General features: G+C 32.9%; 1 protein-coding gene across 3 annotated transcripts in view; it reads left to right on the forward strand.

The window, feature by feature from the left end:
- The first annotated feature begins 584 nt into the window (after window positions 1-584).
- LOC106463389 (TLD domain-containing protein 1-like) overlaps window positions 585-1,391 on the forward strand; it is a 146,054-nt gene continuing 145,247 nt past the window's right edge. The window contains exon 1 of one of the 3 annotated variants that reach the window (XM_022390865.1): window positions 585-875. In XM_022390865.1, coding sequence (XP_022246573.1) covers window positions 723-875 — 153 coding nt within the window. In that variant the 5' untranslated portion in view covers window positions 585-722. The remainder of the gene's footprint in view (window positions 876-1,391) is intronic. The other 2 variants (XM_022390864.1, XM_013923413.2) reach the window with 2 other exon arrangements.

Below are 1,391 nucleotides of genomic sequence, written 5' to 3' on the forward strand. Positions count from 1 at the left end.
GACGTAACAATAACGGGTTTTAACTTGTTTGTAATTTCAGTCTCATTTTAAAGTAGCGTTAACAATTTAGTTGTTTTTAAATGTTATTGTTTTCTTTGGGCAAACCTACACAATGGGCTATCTGCACTTTGTTGTCCTCCTTGGGTATTCGAACTTCCGGATTTTAGCGGTATAAACACACCGTTAATACTACCAGGTGACTGTTTTCGAATTAATGTTTCATTAAATATTCTTCACTTACGTAAGATGGAACAATCTGCAAGAACTTTAACGTTAAATATGCATAAATTACAGAAAGAAAAATGCCTATATACTTTGCAACTCAGTAAGTTCATAATTGAAACCCCTTTTTAAAATATTGCCTCTTTCAGGTTTTTAAGTAACTTCATTTTCCACACGTTGTTAATAAACATAGGATATATATATATATCACTGATTTACAATAGAGCTCTAACTTGTTTTCAATTTTTTATAGTTTTAAAGTGACTACTTTTTTGTTTTCATTCTTTCTCTACCCCTTTTGTTGTTGTTAAAACTCCCTGTTAGCCACCATCCACTCACAAGAGGGCATTAAATCTATATCGAGCACATGACGCTGAGGTTTTTTTTTGTTATTATTAATTGTGTGAAGATTGGAAGAATAAGTAAATTAATAGCGGCGCAGCCTTATTCATTAGGAAAAGCAGTACCAGAATATATTTAATAAGGTATTGAAGTTAATAATGGGAGCACAACCAAGTAAAGACCTTGAGTTGGAAGAGTACTTGAGTTATTTTTCTCTGGAAGAACGGGCTAAATTGGAACAGACGTTCAAACAAATTTTAGGAGAAAAATGCGACTCTGCCATAGACTGTTTCAATCTGGATCAGTTGCATGTATGTGGTAGTTTTAATTTTATACACTTACAAAGAAATTTTAGGGTATTTTATGTACTGTTGGCTAGGTGCATGAAGTTAATGTTATCATTATCATTAACACAATATAATGTTTATGGATAACACAAGGGACCTATTGGTCCATCTCGGCTGTCCCATCCTCTAAAGTAAACTAAAACTGTCAAATAAATAAATATCTTAAAGCTAACCTTTATCATTCATATAATTATCAAGTTTTTTCTCAAACACGCTTAAAGTTACTGCCTCCACAACATCCGAAGGCAACCCATTAGAAAAATAAACTGTCTTAGCTGAAGATGACTCCTACCATGCAAAAATTTATATTTGTGTCCCCTAGTCTTACTATTCTTACTGTTAAGTATGAAAAAAGATGATGCATCAACACTATCGGTACTCTTTACAATCTTAAATACCTCAATCAGATCCTCTCTAACTCTTCTTTTTTCAAGAGAAAACCGTTTAGAGATCTTAATCTCTCCTCGTATGATAACCCCT

Source organism: Limulus polyphemus, unplaced genomic scaffold (genome assembly GCF_000517525.1).
Source record: "Limulus polyphemus unplaced genomic scaffold, Limulus_polyphemus-2.1.2 Scaffold1393, whole genome shotgun sequence".
Classification (NCBI taxonomy): Eukaryota; Metazoa; Arthropoda; class Merostomata; order Xiphosura; family Limulidae; genus Limulus; species Limulus polyphemus.